The sequence below is a fragment of the Rhineura floridana genome, chromosome 15, assembly GCF_030035675.1.
Source record: "Rhineura floridana isolate rRhiFlo1 chromosome 15, rRhiFlo1.hap2, whole genome shotgun sequence".
NCBI classification, from domain to species: domain Eukaryota; kingdom Metazoa; phylum Chordata; class Lepidosauria; order Squamata; family Rhineuridae; genus Rhineura; species Rhineura floridana.
In genome coordinates, this window is record NC_084494.1 from 27,348,659 (window position 1) to 27,364,883 (window position 16,225).

At 44.4% G+C, this 16,225-nt stretch overlaps 1 protein-coding gene across 2 annotated transcripts in view; it reads left to right on the plus strand.

Moving 5' to 3' along the window:
• Positions 1-12,545, plus strand: part of LOC133370491 (free fatty acid receptor 3-like) — a 37,248-nt gene extending 24,703 nt beyond the window's left edge. For both annotated transcript variants that reach the window (XM_061596890.1, XM_061596891.1), the window contains exon 2: positions 10,890-12,545. In XM_061596890.1, the coding sequence (XP_061452874.1) occupies positions 10,906-11,871 (966 nt within the window). In that variant the 5' untranslated portion in view covers positions 10,890-10,905 and the 3' untranslated portion in view covers positions 11,872-12,545. The remainder of the gene's footprint in view (positions 1-10,889) is intronic.
• The last annotated feature ends 3,680 nt before the right edge of the window (positions 12,546-16,225 follow it).

Below are 16,225 nucleotides of genomic sequence, written 5' to 3' on the forward strand. Positions count from 1 at the left end.
TCAGAGGTAACCCTTACTTCTATAATTAAAATCCACTCTGACTGCCCCAAGATTGATGAACCCCAGATTCTATTCAAGACAATGTGCGTAGGTCTTCCCAAGCAAGTTTCCCATCAAGGTATTGACCTTAGCGAGTTGATGCTGCTTCGTGTGCCTTCAGACCATGCCCTGAGTTCTAGGAGTCCTAAGGAGCCCTTAGGCTGTGCAACTGAAGGGCAAAGTTCACTTGCTGTTCTTTCATCAAACCCAATGTATGTCATGCCATATCCCAGGGATGAATCAACTCAACCATGCAGCCAGACTGCCCGGAAATGTATTATTCCCCTTATCAGGGACAAAAGCAATAGAGTTGGATCCTCAGCAATTTCCTTTCCAGAGATAACGAGAACACAGGTCAGCTGCTAACAGCTAGCAACAGTTTGCCATCTGATCTGGCAGAATCTGATCCCTATCACCTCTTGCTTTCATAGCCTTCCATCAACAGCTTTGCCGGTCTCAGATGGATCATTTCAAGAAACAGGGCTGGCTGGCTAGCATGACCTTTTTGCACAGGATGGTGTGGGTGGTGATGCATCCAGGAAAGTGGCAATCTGGGAAACAAACCCTGCAAGTGGTGCCATGTGCCTCATGCTGAGTCAGATCATTGAGTAACTATGCTAACAGGCAGCTGCTCTCCAGGGATTCAGACAGGGGACATTCCCAGCCCTATCAAGGACTGAAGCTGGGACTTTCTGCATGCAAAACAGATTCTCTTCCACTGAGCTATGACCCTTCCCTAAATGACCCCTGTTCCTTCTGTGGCCATGCTTTAAAGCAGGGGTCACAAATGTGGTGCCCATGGACTCAATGGTGCACTTGAGGTCTTCCCTTGGCACCTCCAAAGCCTCTGTGCTCCATGTTTACTGTCTCCATGGTCATCAGGTGGTGAGATCATCAGATGATCTGTTTATTGAGCATTCATTCTGATTTTTTGCACAAAATTCTCGAGGAGCTCTGAGAACGAAGTGGCACACACAACAGCTGATCTTTAAGAACCAGGGCCGAGTGGAGACTTGAATCCTGGTTTCCTACTTGAACCACTACATAATGCTGGCAGAAATGGTTTCTTAGAAATGTTGGCTCAACCTTAATGTGAAATATAGAGTTGTCCCCCCTCCCGTTCAGTAATCTAATGTGTGTGATAGGAATGGAAGAATCTGTCAGGTTTGGTTCTCTCTCATCTTTCCCAGTCTTAAATTCAGTTTCCCACATGTCTGTAGCAATCTGTACATTTTGTTTTACAAAACCCTCAAGAAAGTTCTTCAACATTTTAGTACAGATTTCTCCTAGGAAACACATTTTTTTTGTCTGCAGTTTTGGTTAATGTACACTTTTTTTACAAGCAGTTTCTCCCAATAGAATGCATTTTTGTATGTTATGTATTCATTTGAATACACATTCCCCCCCCCCAAAAAAATATGCATTTTTGAAAATATGGTTTGGTCGGAGAACTGCATTGCAAAATTTGGATAAGTGTGAATTTCCCATAGTGTTTTGGAAAGTGCAAATTTGATAGATTCAGCTTTAAATGCAGACCAAATTTTCTCCCCCACCCCTAGTGTGGGACAAAGCTCCCACCCACCCAATACACTTTGCCCCATCTGCCTCCCCCCTGTATATCTGCCTCTCTGCCCACACCCTATGAACCCACATCTCTGTGCCTGAACTTAGATAACAGTCAGCTTGGCACTGCAGTGAGCTGTGCATGCAAGAGCCAAATACCCCCAGCTGCTCTTTTATCTCCAATCGACATTTACGACAGGTATTTCATTAGCTTCTTCTGTTAGCATATTATTATTACCATTGGCTTACGCATCTTTTAGTAGGGCAACCATCAACAGTGTCTGATATCCTATGTCAACAGTTGGATCGCTTCTTTCTGCAGCCAATAAATTGGGTGCAAGCCTCCTAGTTGTTACCCAAGAGCGTCAGCTCTGTTTGAGTGACCTTTCCACAGCATTACCAAACTGTGACATTACTAAAGGAGGGTGTATTGTTTTGCTGAATGACCAAAAACAAAAGAAAAGAAAACTAAAAGAGAAAAGCAGGATTAACAAATGCCAAAAAAAGGCAAAAGATTAATAAATGCAAATAGAACCCTAACATCCTGGAAAAATCAGTGGCGATACGTTTGGAACAGAGAAGATGAAGGGGAGACGTGACAGTGGTCTTCAGATATCTGAAGGGTTGCCATGTAGAGCAGGGGTTCTCAAACTGCTGAAAATTACTGAGCTCCCCCTCAGTCACAAAATGGTGGTTCAGGGGCAGCACCAGTCTGAAAGTGGTGACAGATGGAGACAGAGTTGGTTAAAATTAGTGACATCATTTTCTACTGATATCTAATCCATTTTTGGAAATGGCTAAATTCTTTGCCACAGCCTTTTCCTTGTGGCAAGGAGTTCCATAGCTCAGCTTCCCTTGTGCTAAGAACAGGCATTTCCCCCCCCTAGAGGTATTGTGACTCAGCCTCCCCATCATAGGCAGTAATTGCTAGTCCAAAGATTCTAAATGGCTTCTTCTTCTATATTTTCCTTAACCCCACATGTCTCTCGAAGTATTTTTATTCCTCTCCTGTAATTTCTTCTCCCATTCTCCTTTCACGCTCAGCTTGTACTTTATCTCCCACCGCAACTGTCAGTTTCTTTCATCGCTCCTCCCTAGTCTTTTTACATTCACTTTTCTCTTCTCTCTTATAACAGTTCTCATTTCTCATCTTTTCTATTTATTATTATTATTATTATTGCATATTAATTTTATATCTCAGTTTCTAATTTCCTTCAACACTTCCTCTAGCCCCTACCCCTTTATCCTCCATGCCCCTTGAATCTTCTCTGTCTCCTGGCCTCTTCTACTCAGCATGCAAGGAGTAATTCCAATCAAACAGATATGGCATGGCTAGGGAGCAAGGCAGGCAGGTGACAAGGCACTGGGCAGGCTGTGGCACTGAGGCCCACCTGAAAGAGGTCTCTCACCGGTGTATCCCAGCCCACTGTTTGAGAAACACAGATATAGAAGATGGAGTTGACTTGGGCTCCATCTGTACTATGTATTTAAAGCACTATGATACCAGTTTAAGATCATAAGAAGAGCCTACTGGATCAGGGCAGTGGCCCATCTAGTCCAGCATCCAGTTCTCACAGTGGGCAACCAGATGCCTATGGGAAGCCCACAAGCAGGACCTGAGCGCAAGAACGCTCTCCCCTCCTGCAGTTTTCAGCAGTTGGTATTCAGAAGTATCCTGCCTTTGACCATGGAGGGAGAGCATAGCCATCATGGCTAGTAGCCATTAATAGCCTTATCCTCTATGAATTTGTCTAATCCTCTTTTAAAAGCATCTAAGTTGGTGGCCATCACTGCCTCTTTTGGGAGGGAATTCTGTAGTTTAACGATGCTCTGGGTGAAGAAGTATTTTAAAGAGTCATGGCTTCCACCAAAGAATCATGGGAAGTGTAGTCCTGAGAGTTGTTGGGGGACCCCTGTTCCCCTCACAAAGCTACAATTCTACAATGGTTTAACAGAGAATTCTGGTAATTGTAGCTCTGGGATTCTTCCCCAAAGAACCCTGGGAAGTGTAGTTTGTTAAGGGTGCAGAGAGGAGACCACTACTACACTCTCAGAGCCACAATTCCCAGAGTTCCCTGGGAAGAGCGATTCTTAAACAACTCTGTAATTATAGCTCTGGAACTAGTAAGTCTGCGGACATATTTGCAAGGCTGGTAGGTTAGCCTATAAATGCAAACTGAATCGTATTTCTCTCCCATCCCTGGGTACAGGTCAACCACTATCCTCCAGTACTGCAGTTCTGATCTAAATCCAAACACCCATATGGTGACTGTGCTTTTTGCGCAAATATTAAGAGATGGGAAATCCAATCACAGACCTCCAATGTATCACAGAGCCTTAGTCTGTTGCAGAGAACGAAAGAGTGAGTGTGTGAGTGAGACAGAGAAAGACGGACAGACAGAGAAGACAAGCAGGGCTACTTTTCTGGAATCTCTCATGGGAGGATTAATTGAGCTTGCCCATAAATTGCTCCTAGACAAAGCAGATGAACAGGTCTGTCTTGGGCATCTCTGAGTCCCAAATGGGCTGATTTTCAAGAAGCAGTAGCTTTTTTTCTGTTCCTTGAAGCAGCAGAGAGAAATAACACGTGCAAACTTGGCAAGATGCAGAGCTCCCACTTCCAAAGCAAACAGCATGATTGAGACAGATCAGCTTTCTCTGAAGTCCAAGTGGGCACCCTGCCAGTGTTTTGGGGTCAGCATTTGTTACAGGAAATTATTTCCACCCTCCGTCGGAGCTTTGACCTCCCCATCCATCCATGTGCTTTCTCAAGGGCTTTATTGACCTCATACAGAGGGCTCCATAGATCTTCCCCATCTCTCGCTTTTCATTGTAAAGTTGCCTTTCCAGTCCCATTTGCTAGCCTGGGGAGTCCTGCCATCTGCTATTCTCCAGAACCGCCACTACAGCAAAATGGAAGGGGGAACGGCAGGCACAGTAAGCCAGCCTTTTCTGAGAGTCACACTGACTCAGCACTTCTGCCAGGTGACCGAGGATGGTGGAAGAGGGTGGCACTGACAATGTGACGGCTTGTACTCCTCTTTGAGCTCGCTCCGACTTGTTAATCTGAGCAACGTGTCTCTCTGGTGAGGGTCAAGCTGTTGCCATGGTGGTGCAGTGACAAGAATGCCAACCTTAGGTCAAATGCCTGCCCAGCTGCAGTGCACTCGCTGGGTGACCCTGGGCCGGTCACTGTCTCTCAGCTTCACCTACCTTACAGGGTTGCTGAGCTGACAAAAGCATCGGGATCTTGCATTCCACCCAGAGTGGCCATGTTCACACAGGCAGTGTGTCATTGAGGGCCAGTTGTGGAGAACCAACAGCAGGGAGAGCAACTGTGTTCATGCTGTGCATGTGGAGTTCCTGGAACCTTCTGTCCATAGAGCTGGCCCTGTGTAGAGAGACAACTGGAGCCTCTGGGATCAGGCAGTAGGTCCCAGAGATGCCAGAGTGAGTTCAGTGGGGCTCACTCCTAGGTAAGTGATTATAGTGTTGGAAGTGGGGCAAGAGCAACTCCTGTTTTGTTCTTTTGTTTGTGCTCCAGAAGGAAGACAGAGCTAGGGTCCTCCAGATGGATAGGCTTGTTTACCTTTTACCTGTGATGCTCTGACTGACTGTGACACCTTTAGGGAAGCTTACCTGCCCCTCCTCCTTGCACCTTTTTCCACTCCCTTCATCCAGGAGAGAGGAGACTCCCTTTGTCTCTGCTCTCTCTCCAAGCGTGGGGCTGACTCCTACACCTGGGAGTTATGCCTCCAGCTTAGCTAGTTAGTTAGAACTAGGTTTGCCTTTTCTATCTACTATGTATTTCTATAAATAAAGTAGCTTTTCTTATTTCACTAAGTCTCCAGTCTCAGTGATGCTGTTGCAGGGTAAAACCCTGCTTTCTTAGGCAAACACACACACACGCTGGCACACTCGCATTTCAACATCTGCTGTTACTCTCTGCTGCTCTGGTGCTGCTTTTAAACCAAATTAAGCAACACAACTACACATAGCACAACATATAGGGCTGCAGCCTCATTGACATCTGGGGCCGTTGCCTGTCCTTCCACCTCACGCAGCAAAATGTCTTGCTCAAGCTCTGCCTGGAAAAAGGGATGGGAATACCTGTCTATTTTGGTTCTCTCCATTTCTCATTTTTCCAGTCTTAAATTCAGTTCTCCACATTTCTGCAGCAATTTGCATGTTGTTGTTTTTTTTAAAAAATCCTCATGAAAATTCTCCAGCATTTTAGTGCAAATTTCTCCTAATAAACACATTTTTGCAGGCGGTTTTGATTGATGTACCCATTTTGCAAGCTGCATCTCATCATAATGCATTTTTGTATGTTATTTTCACTCATATATTCATTTGTATGCACACTTTCCCTTTACATACGCATTTTTGTAACAGTGTTTGGTTGGTAAACTACATTGCAAAATTTGATTCAGTGCAAATTTCGAAGAGTGGCTGTGTTTTAGTTCTCATATTGTTTCAGAAAGTGCAAATTTGATAGATTGAGCTTGGAATGCAAACTGAATGGAATATCTCACCTATCCCTGCCTAGAAAGAGGATGTGGGACTTGGTGGAGCTTTGGTGTGATCCAGCAGAGTCCTTATTATGTTCTCCTTGGAGGAGGGGCTTGAACTCATTGCCTACCTTCTCAGCTTCACTCTTGACTATACCTTTGGCAGCTCTATAAATAGCCATTTATTTGTGGTATTAATTATCTGTGATAATTGAGAGCCAGTGCAGTGTAGTGGTTAGAGGGTTGGACTACGAAGGATACATATATATACACGTAATTGTGATTAATGAAACAGAGGTTTTTATTGTATTACCAAAACGTTTCGGCTTCCGCCTTCATCAGCTGCTAACATCAGAGCTTGGAAGTAACTAGTTACAAGTAACGAATTACTTGTAATTTATTATTTTTTGAGTAACGAGTGGGTAACTTCATTACATTTTGCTGGTAATAGAATGAGTAGTAACTTAATTACTTTTGAGGAGTAATTGTAATGTTTCTAGCATTACTTTTGCATATTACTTGGGGGGGAGCAGGAGAAGTCTTCTGCTCCTCTGATTTGTGAATAAAAATCATGTACTTCAAATTGGGCTTCTGTGCAGCGTTGTTCTTCATGCTCTATGGGTGCTTAGGAGGCTACAAGGGAGGAGGTGGATAGCAAGACGGGGTGGAGAAAACAATTGTTTAAAAATTGACAAGATTGGAAGGAGAAAAGAGCTGGAGGCAATATATATCCAATAATATGTGCGTTGGGGTATCATTGCTGGGGGTGGGGTGAGGGGATGTGAGATTCTGTTATGCCATTCTGTTAATCTTATGGATAAAAATATATATATACTACTACCCTCTGTGTGTGTGCGTGCTTATTTTTAATGTTGTTTTAGGCTACTTAGACACGCAGCAGCCAAGGCCAGCACCATGTAGGCTTTTTTTTTTAAAAAAAAGTAACTAAAATGTAATTGTAGCAATCACTTTTGAATAAAAGTAAAGTAATCAGTTACTTTCAGAGCAATTGCAATTGTAACAGTAATTACTACTTTTGGGGGGCCATGTAACTGTAACTGTAATTTATTACTTTTTAAAAGTAATCTTCCAAGCTCTGGCTAACATACAAATGCTGTTACCAAGGTGGCAGCTATAGAGCTTTGAGGATGGAATGCTCAGAGGACCTTCCTTTGCAGAAGCTAAGCAATGTTTGTACTGTCCTCCAGGTTCAGGTCATGTGGTGCCAATGTGTCCAGAGAGTATATCCAAGTCAATGCTGCTGGATCTGTTGGCATCTCTATAGCTGTTATAGAAAAGTCCAACAGGCTGTGACCCTCAATGTTGAAATGTTTTGCAACTGGTGGCTCCACTTCTTTTGTTAAGATTGCCAATTTGTGGTTTCTGAAGCGTGTGCGTAGGTCAGTTGTGGTTTTTCCTACGTATTGGATATGACATCCTGGTCTTTAGCATTCAGTGACATAAATTATATTGCAGGACCTGCAGGTGATGTTCTGTTTGATGTAATATGTCCTGCCTGTCCTAGTGCTTGTGAAAGTAGCTGTCTCCCTGACACAGGTAACACAGCGTTTGGAGTGACAAGGATGAGACCCAGGATTGGTGATAAGTGGCTTAAGCACAGCTCTCTCTAACAGTCTGCACAAATTAGGAGGCTGGCAAAATGCTACAACAGGAGAGCTGCTGATGGCTGTAGCAAGATGTTCAGAGTTTGCCAGCAATGGGTAGCTCTCCCTGATTGCTCGGTGATAGTTAGGAGATGCTGGATGGAAATCTACCACAAATGGAATCCGTTGCTCTTTGTTCTTTGACACCTCATTATGATGGAGGAGGTTTTCTCTGGACAGAATGGAGGCTCGGTGGATGTTGCAATCGATAATACATGAAGGATATCCTCTCAGAAGAAGGTGTTCTTTAAGTTCAGTGATCCTTCTCTGGTATTTATCTTCAGTGTTGCAAATAAGTTTGATTCTCAGAGCTAAGCTATACACAATGTTTTTCTTTATATGTGTAGGATGGCAGGATTTCCAGTTTAAATAGGTGTGGGCACCAGAAGATTTGCTGTAGAGATCATTGGCTGTTTTGTTGTTTTCAATGGTAAAAAGGACATCAAGAAAAGGGATGTGAGGATTATCATTTGTACTATTAAATGTAAACTTAATATATGGATGGATAGAGTTGATGTAATTTTTAAATTGTTCTAAACTCTCTTTACCATTTGTCCAGACCATAAAGATGTCATCAGTGTATCACCACCATTTGTATGTTAGGAGCTGATGAAGGAGGAAGCCGAAACGTTTTGGTAATACAATAAAAACCTCTGTTTTGTTAATCACAATTATGTGCATATATTTTTAGGTGATTAATGGAATCCTTATAGGAATCCAGAGCAAGCTTGGGTGAAGTTCCCTTTGTTGCTTTCAGAACTGTGTGTATATATTATCTTCAAGCAAATAGACAGGAAAGCCTTAGGAACATTTGTATTTATATGTTGACAGGAGTTTTCCATGTGAGTATGTGTGACTAGATGGGAGTATCATGGGCTCCTGCCTGGAGGAAAGGCGGAATATAAATCAAATAATAAATAAATAAACAAATGTGGCCTAAGTTACTTCGTGGGCATATTTGCAAGGCTGGCCTACTAAGCACCCTTTACTCTGTGGCCTTGGATCCTTCTTAGGATCAGGCCACCCATCAGCATAGACAGCCAGGAAGGACAAAGAAAAGTGAGGAGAAAACCAGCAATGATTGCCCAGGGCATGATGCCAAGTGTGCCAGGATGGTTTATGCCAGCAGGTTGGTGCTGGACCAGTGCCCATATCACTCTATCCAAACAGACAGCTCTTTTGTTGCAGGCTTTGTAAACCAAAATCCCTTGTTGACCTTTTCTGGGGATGCTGCCAAATTGGAAGAGATTGTTGTAGATCAAAGCCAACCCTGAAATGCAGTTATTATTAGGGCAGACAAGAAAAAAAGAACTATCCCACTAATAGAGAGCCATGGGGAATGGGGTGCAGTTTTAAAGAATTCCAGCTGGTCCTTTGCAGGACTCTCCTGTAACACTGCCCTTGAATCACCCTTTCTCACCCTCCAAGCATATATACCCTAAGAATTCCTCTGACTCTTTCCATCCTAATTTCCCACTTTCTAACCTGCCATCTCTATCCATCATTACTGGTTTCCTGCTTCTGAGCTGATGTCTGAAGCCATCCTAAGGGTGAGGGAGCCAACTCAGGTCCTAGTACAGAACTGACAAACAGAGATGAATATAGCAAGTAATGAGGCGGAGGAGTTTTGTAGATGCTACTGCATCTTCTCTCAGAGCGGGTTTTTCAGACCTCACTTGATCAAACTTCAGCCACCGTGGCTTATAAAATCACTCTGGGTAAGGCTGGGAAAGATTCCTTGCCCGAACCCCTGGAAAGCCTCTGCCAGTCAGTGCGGACAGTACAGAGCTAGAGAAGCTGATGGTCTGACTTGGTATAAAGCAGCTTCCTAGGTTCCTAAAGAGACGTTAGGAAAAGCGAGAGACTTAAGGGGATATATAAAACCAGGAGTTTGCTCTTTCCCAATTATCCACCATAGAGAACCCATGACCCAGAACAGCCAGTCTGGTGGAGATTGGGACAGGCTGGTGCAGAGATTTGCTCAAGAGCCACCGAAGTAGACAAATAAACGCCTCCATGTTTGCTGTCTCAATTTCCCCACGGCTTCTGTGTATTGCGCATATATATGTTGAAATTGCTTCACCTCTTCTTGGCAGACCTCCCTACCCTGGCTCAATTATAAGTGGGCCTCTGTAGATCTTGTCTGCCCATGCAGGGCCACCCTAGGTGGTAAATTCAGAGGGAGCAGCAGATTTGAATCTCTTTGGTGGATTAAAAGAGGCTTGCAAAGCAAACAGAGAACCAAATGTTCCAGTGTCTTCTTAGAACCATCTTTTCTCTCAACAACCTTCAAATTAACTGGAGCTCTTATATATACTGCCTAAGGGTGTTTGGGGGGGTAGGGCTAAGGATGGAGGAAAAAATCAATTCAGTTCAGATTCAAAGGTGAGCCTACCTGATTCCCTCTTTTTGAAGCAATATGCCAACCAAAATGCAGCCACCGTTCAAAATTCACACTTCTCCAAATTTTGCAATGCCATTCTCTAGCCAAGTAAAGTGTACAAAAATGCGTATACTCAGGTAATGTGCGCATAAAAATGAATATGGAAATAGCATTCAAAAATGCATTATATTCAGGGAAATGTCATTGCAAAACTGTGCATATGAGGCACATATTGCATAGTAAAATGGGCATATTTGGGAGAATATCAGTTTACAATGGAAGGAAGACAGGTAGAGGAACACAGGTAAGGATAGGCATCTGAAGGACCCTCTCTCAGGCATGCCAAGAGAACCCAATGGGAGTTGCTGTTGCCACGCTTCCAGTAATGGCTTCCCCCAAAGAATCCTGGGAAGTTTAGGGTGCTGAGAGTTGTGAGGAGATCCCTGTTCCCCTCACAGAGCTACAACTGCCAGAGTGTTAACAGTCAGTGCCTCTTCCCAAAGAACTCTGGAAATTGTAGCTCTGTGAGAGGAATAAGGGTCTCCTAGCAACTCTCACCCTTCACAAACTATACTTCCCAGGATTATTTGGGGGAAGTCGGGACTGTTTAAAGTGGAATAATAGTGGAATGAATGTATGATGCGAATGTGGTTCAGATCTCTTTCCCCTTCTCCTCTCTATCCTCTCTTCACAAACTGCCTCTCTCTCACACGCCTCATCTCCCCACAGGTGGCAAGCCTCCAGCATGCCTCCCGAGGCCTACCTCTCCATCTACCTGCTCACTATCCTGACAGGCTTCCCCACCAACCTGCTGGCCCTGAGCGCCCTCATCCAGAAGCTGAAGACCAAGGCCACCCCCAACTGCATCCTCCTTCTCAACCTCACCATTTCCGACCTCTGCTTCTTGGCTTTCTTGCCCTTCAAGGTGGCCGAGGAGGTCATCGGCCACTGGCCACTCCCTGATCCTCTGTGCCCCCTCAGCGGACTCGTCTACTTCAGCACAATCTACTCCAGCACTCTCTTCCTCACGGCGGTGAGCGTGGAGCGCTACTTGGGCGTGGCCTATCCTATCCACTACAAGCTGAGGTGTCATTCGGCCTACGTGGCAGTAGCCAGCTTCGGCCTCTGGGCCTGCTCCTTTGCCCACTGCAGCATTGTGTACATCACTGAGTTTCAACCGGACAACAATACTCTACCAAGCGACAACTCCAGTAAGAACTGTTACAAAAACTTCACAGATGGTCAGCTCGCAATCCTGCTCCCCGTCCGCCTGGAGCTTGGCATCGTCCTTTTCCTGGTCCCATCCTTGATCACCTTCTTCTGCTACTTTGGCTTTATCAGGATCGTGATCTCCTCGCCGCACATCTGCAGGAGCAAAAAGCAGCGAGCTGTAGGGCTGGTGGCAGCCACTTTAGCCATCTTCATCATCTGCTTCTCACCTTACAACATCTCCCATGTGGTTGGCTTTATCCAGGGGAGAGATCCAGGATGGAGGGATGCAGCCTTGCTTCTCAGCACCTTAAATGCTAGCTTGGATCCTGTGATTTTCTATTTTTCTTCCTCTGCTGTGCAGCATTCGTGTTGGGGCTTCCTGGCCCGGGTAGAATGGGTCTTCTCTTTCCCTCCTGTCATCCGTAAGCTCTTCTGCAGAGGGATTGAAAAGCTGGGGGGAGCAGGTACTCAGGAGCCAGTTGGCTGTTCAAAGTTATGACCTCCCACATCTGTGGAAATGCCCAGAGACTGAGAGTTTCTTTATAAGCCAAGTGGACAGTGCTACATTTGATCTAGGGTTGACTGAAATAGGTTCAGACCTCTAAAAATGAAACTCTCATGTCACTCACTTCTGTAGCTTCGGCACCTCTGGGCTTGCTGGAGGAGACAGCGCCTCTGAGCATCTCCAGAGTACATTTTCTACTCTGGACTGAGGAATCACAACTGGGCCTCACACCTCTTCGTTCCTGAAGCCTAGAAGTAGTGGGGAGATCCACCTCCCTTCAGCCTGATGGAGCATAAGTTTTGATGAAAAACAATTTAATTTGACAAGTGCATGAGGACTGCTTGAAAAGTTGGCAGGTTTATTTACAAGCTGATTCTGAGTTTAGGCCCCACCATCAGGAGCTCAGTGGGGCTTGGAGGTCTCCTCTCTGTATCCCTTGAGCCATCATTCTATCCATGAGGTTTTCCCCACTCCTTTTTTATATATGTATCTCCAAAAGTTACCTGTTGGTGGCTGTAGCTTACAACAGGGCCTCCACTGGACCCTAGGCACTGCTGTGATTCTTGCAGAGACATCCAATAAACCTGGAGTCATATGAAATGTAGTTCCCATGGCTCCTGATACCCTGGATGCTGCTATACATAATCATAGCAGCATCTAAAGCCTAATGGAGATCCTAATGGAATCAACCCTTCCTGTTGTTAGTGTTGTCAGGTAAGTTTGGAGGGGAAGAGGGGAGACAGAGGGGGAGTGGGGAGGGCTCCTGCAAGAGAGACTTAGACTTCCCAAATGTTTCCAAAAAAGGAATGATGGGGCATTGAACTCCTTCTTGTTTCCTCTGCTGTGCTGGAGAAAGGACCAATGCATGCTTCTGAGTACTCAGAATCCTTGCTGGAAATGGATTTTCTGAAGAAGTGAGAATTCAGATCATTGGCACGGATAACGTCAAATGCTAGAATTGCAGAGAATAGAGGGTGATAGTACTGAAGCGAGAGAGGAAACCACATCCAGTCAAGGATGACTTCACAAGTTCTGAGGAACAGATGGAGGACATACATTTCCCCAAGGGGTGTGCATGTTTGCGCTTGAGTGCATGTTTCCCACTTTGCTGGTTACCCCAGCACTGCCAAAAGAGGAAACACAGCTCAATGTTTCTTGTCTTGAAACATTTTGTCATGCTTCAAGCCACTCAGAAGATGTGAGAAAAATCTAAAAGCCTGATTTAGTAGCCATGATTAGCCCCATGTGATGTGTTATCACCCCCTGGAGGATATGCGGGGAAGCCCTTCCTTAGTACTGAATACACATAATTTGAAGTTGCAAGATGTAATGGCCCCTAGTGACATAGGTAGGAGTTGCTAAGGAAGTTGTGGAGAAAGGGAGAGAATCATAGTTCTGAAACACAAAGAAAATTCAAGAGGAAAAAAATAAGAAACTGCAGAAATTCAAAGGCCTGGTTCACATACAACACTAAACCATGTTTAATGTTAACCATGGTTAATAAACCTAGTTACAGCTGAGGCATCTGGCAGACAATTATTTAACTTTTGGTCTATTACATTACAGAATATTTAAAAGCACCAGCAAGAGCAGCCAAGCCTTGAGAGCTGTTGATTTTTTTTTGCTGCTTTTCACTCTGTAGCTTTTGGGCAATGATAGCTTCTTAACCACAGTTAAGAAGGCAGTCCAGGTTTGTAGATAACACTAAGCTATGGTTAATGTTAGCTAAGGTTTATAAACCAACTACAAACCTGGGTTAACAAGAAATCTTTAACCATAGTTAATAAACTATTGTTACGCTGCTGGGCTGGGTTCACACATAACACTAAGCCATGGTTTAATTAACCATTGCTTAATAAACCATGGCTTAGCATTATGTGCAAACTGGGGGGGATAGACAAAGAGCAGGGCTGGCCTAACATTAGGCAGTTGCTTCAGGTGGCAAATGCTGGAGGTGACAGTAGCTACCAACCATTGCCCCCTAAGCTAACCTGCTGTGCATCCCCTAAATAACCTGCTACTCTCAGGTATGTTGGGGAATGTTGTCCTATCACCAGTGTTGATGTAAGATCCAGTTGAATTCTGTACATGAAATGGTGAGGAGGCATCTTATTCTACATTTCAGGCATTAAAATGTTTTGAGTTGGCCCTGATAAAGAGCAGAGAAAAAGAGAGGACATTTTGATGGCAGAGGATTGTGATGCAAATTAGATCCCTATCAAGGCCACATCTACAGCTTAAAGCAGTATGATACCACTTTAAACAGTCATGGGTTCCCCCAAAGAATCCTGGGAAGTGTAGTTTGTGAAGGGTGCTGAGAGTTGTTAGGAGACCCCTGTACCCTTCACAGGGCTATGATTCCCAGAGTGGTTTAAAAATCATTCTCTCTTTCCAGTTCCCAGGGAACTCTGGAACTTTGTTAGGGGAACGGGTCTCTTAACAACTCTCAGCACCCTTCACAAACTACACTTCACAGGATTCTTTGAGGGAAGCCATGACTGTTAAAGTGGTATCATAGTACTTCAAATGTATAGTGCAAATGTGACCTAAGCCTCTACTACACTCTTCTGTGAAAACAAGGACTGGTATTGGATTAGCTCTGTTTGCAGTAAAAATGTTTATTTATTTATTTTTTTAAAATGATGTGGGTCTCCTCTTGTTTTAATTTATTTATTTTTTAATCACATTCATCAGAAGTCATATGATTAGAAATGGTATGTGAAGGGTAAGTTATGCAGTTTGGGTGACCTCACCTGCCTCACATGATGGACTTTCAGAAGAAAGGAGAGGAGTACTGTCAAGCTGAATTCAGAGGGCTACATGAATCCCAGTGATCTCAGGAACTAAGGTGGGCCCTGGGAAATTGTCCTGTGAGGAGCCTCTCCAGTGGGCTTACCAAGAGGTAGGGAAGTAGCTTAACAGTGGCAGTAGACAAAGCTGGCAGGAGGCTGGATGAGCAGAGGCTGGATGAGCAGAGGCTGGATGAGCAGAGGCTGGATGAGCAGAGGCTGGATGAGCATCTGTCAGGACTGTTGTAGACACAGCTTTGGGGAGGGGGCCTCTGAGGTACCTTCCAACACCATGGTCCTATGAATCCCAAGCCTGTATGGCTGGACGCAGCCTGCCACCCTTTTAATTTTCCCACAATCTTCACGTGGGAAAGATATACATCTTGTCTGTAGGGTTTGATACCTTCCCGAGGATTCCTAGATGCTGAATTATACCTGACAACAGAAATTAGGGAGTACATGAGTGTATTTTTTAAAAAGCAAATAGCTGATGCTGGATCTGATCTAGATGATGGCGTTGGGAATGGGGAGAGAGCAATGAGGGTGCCTTAACCCTTTGCCATAGTTCACATTTGATTGGCTGCCCCTCCCCTGGCTGGATCTACTAGTTGCATTGGAAGGAAAAACCCTAATGGAGGTCTTTCTTCCAATGCAGATAGCGTGCCCTAGGGATCTGAACTGGGACCAGTTGGGAGTCAATGTTAGTCCTACTCAGAGTAGACCCACTGAAGGCAATAGACATGACTAATTTAGATCCCTCAATTTCAGGGAAACCCTCAGGTTCTACTCTGAGTAGGGCTTAGTTAAATACAGCCCAAAGGGTTAAAGCCACTTTAGCCCCTGCCAGGATCTCTGTTTGCTTAAACCAAGGGTGTCACCCACTGATTGGTGACACAAGGTAGAGCCTTCTTGACTTTGCGACCCCCCTATGGAATTCTCTTCCCTTGGAGGTGCAGATCACAACTACGGCGTTAGGATCCTGTTGCCGGCCTCCCACATATTTCTTTCCCTGGTTTGGGGAGGAAATTGATTTGTTGTTCAAGCTCCCAAGGTTTTACTTTGCACCGCTGCCTTTTTACTCTTTGTTGGGAGATTGCTTTTATTGTTTACTGTATGTGTGTTTTAAATGTGTTTTTCTACACAAACAAATAAATATCTTGGAAACTGCTTTGTGATCGTTTTTTGTGATGCAGGGGCCATCTTTGTGTCCAGCAAATGAATGAATAAATAATGAATGGGAAAACATCCCAGCTCAAAGCCATTTGAAACAAATGGGGTTTTCAAGGCCCATTCAAAAGCCAGAACTGTATATACTTCAGGAAGGAATTCCACAAATCGGGGTGTGTGTGTGTGTGTGCACCGAGAAGGCCCTGCCTCAGCGCATCAATTTGAAGCTGATCTTCCGGCACAAAGCATGCATAGCAGTGACAGACTTTTATTTATTTATTTATATATATATTTATTTATTTATATCCCGCCCTTCCTCCCAGCAGGAGCCCAGGGCAGCAAACAGAAATGCTAAAAACACTTTAAAACATCATAAAAAGACCTTAAAATAA